The sequence below is a fragment of the Austrofundulus limnaeus genome, unplaced genomic scaffold (assembly GCF_001266775.1).
Source record: "Austrofundulus limnaeus strain Quisiro unplaced genomic scaffold, Austrofundulus_limnaeus-1.0 Scaffold2791, whole genome shotgun sequence".
NCBI classification, from domain to species: domain Eukaryota; kingdom Metazoa; phylum Chordata; class Actinopteri; order Cyprinodontiformes; family Rivulidae; genus Austrofundulus; species Austrofundulus limnaeus.
This window is the reverse complement of record NW_013955193.1, coordinates 15,536-16,494: the sequence shown is the minus strand read 5'-3', so window position 1 is coordinate 16,494 and position 959 is coordinate 15,536. Positions and strand designations below refer to the sequence as shown.

Sequence of the window (959 nt, the reverse complement as noted above, 5' to 3'; positions counted from 1 at the left end):
GTCCCCTGACGTGTCCTCTGACATGTCCTCAGATGTGTCCTCTGACGTGTCCTCTGACAGGTCCTCTGATGTGTCCTCTGATGTGTCCTCTGACGTGTCCCCTGACGTGTCCTCTGACGTGTCCCCTGATGTGTCCCCTGATGTGTCCTCAGACATGTCCTCTGACATGTCCCCTGACGTGTCCTCAGACGTGTCCTCTGACGTGTCCCCTGATGTGTCCCCTGATGTGTCCTCAGACATGTCCTCTGACATGTCCCCTGATGTGTCCTCAGACATGTCCTCTGACATGTCCCCTGACGTGTCCTCAGACGTGTCCTCTGACAGGTCCTCTGATGTGTCCCCTGATGTGTCCCCTGATGTGTCCTCAGACATGTCCTCTGACATGTCCCCTGACGTGTCCTCTGACGTGTCCTCAGACATGTCCCCTGACATGTCCCCTGACGTGTCCTCTGACATGTCCTCAGATGTGTCCTCTGACATGTCCTCTGATGTGTCCCCTGACGTGTCCTCTGATGTGTCCCCTGACGTGTCCCCTGACGTGTCCTCTGACGTGTCCCCTGACATGTCCCCTGACGTGTCCTCTGACAGGTCCTCTGATGTGTCCTCAGACATGTCCTCAGACGTGTCCTCAGACATGTCCTCAGACGTGTCCTCTGACGTGTCCCCTGATGTGTCCCCTGATGTGTCCTCAGACATGTCCTCTGATGTGTCCTCTGACGTGTCCTCAGACATGTCCTCAGACGTGTCCTCTGACGTGTCCCCTGATGTGTCCCCTGATGTGTCCTCAGACATGTCCTCTGATGTGTCCTCTGACATGTCCCCTGACATGTCCCCTGACGTGTCCCCTGACGTGTCCCCTGACATGTCCCCTGACGTGTCCTCTGACAGGTCCTCTGACATGTCCCCTGACATGTCCCCTGACGTGTCCCCTGACATGTCCCCTGACGTGTCCTCTGACA

The 959-nt window shown here is 56.8% G+C and overlaps 1 protein-coding gene across 1 annotated transcript; it reads right to left on the bottom strand.

Annotated features, from left to right (window-relative positions):
• On the bottom strand, positions 1-952 carry LOC106511435 (clumping factor A-like; the record flags this gene model as incomplete). Its single annotated transcript, XM_014000194.1, has 1 exon — positions 1-952. A coding segment is annotated over exon 1 (936 nt), but the record flags the coding sequence as incomplete, so codon positions are not given.
• Positions 953-959: the final 7 nt, after the last annotated feature.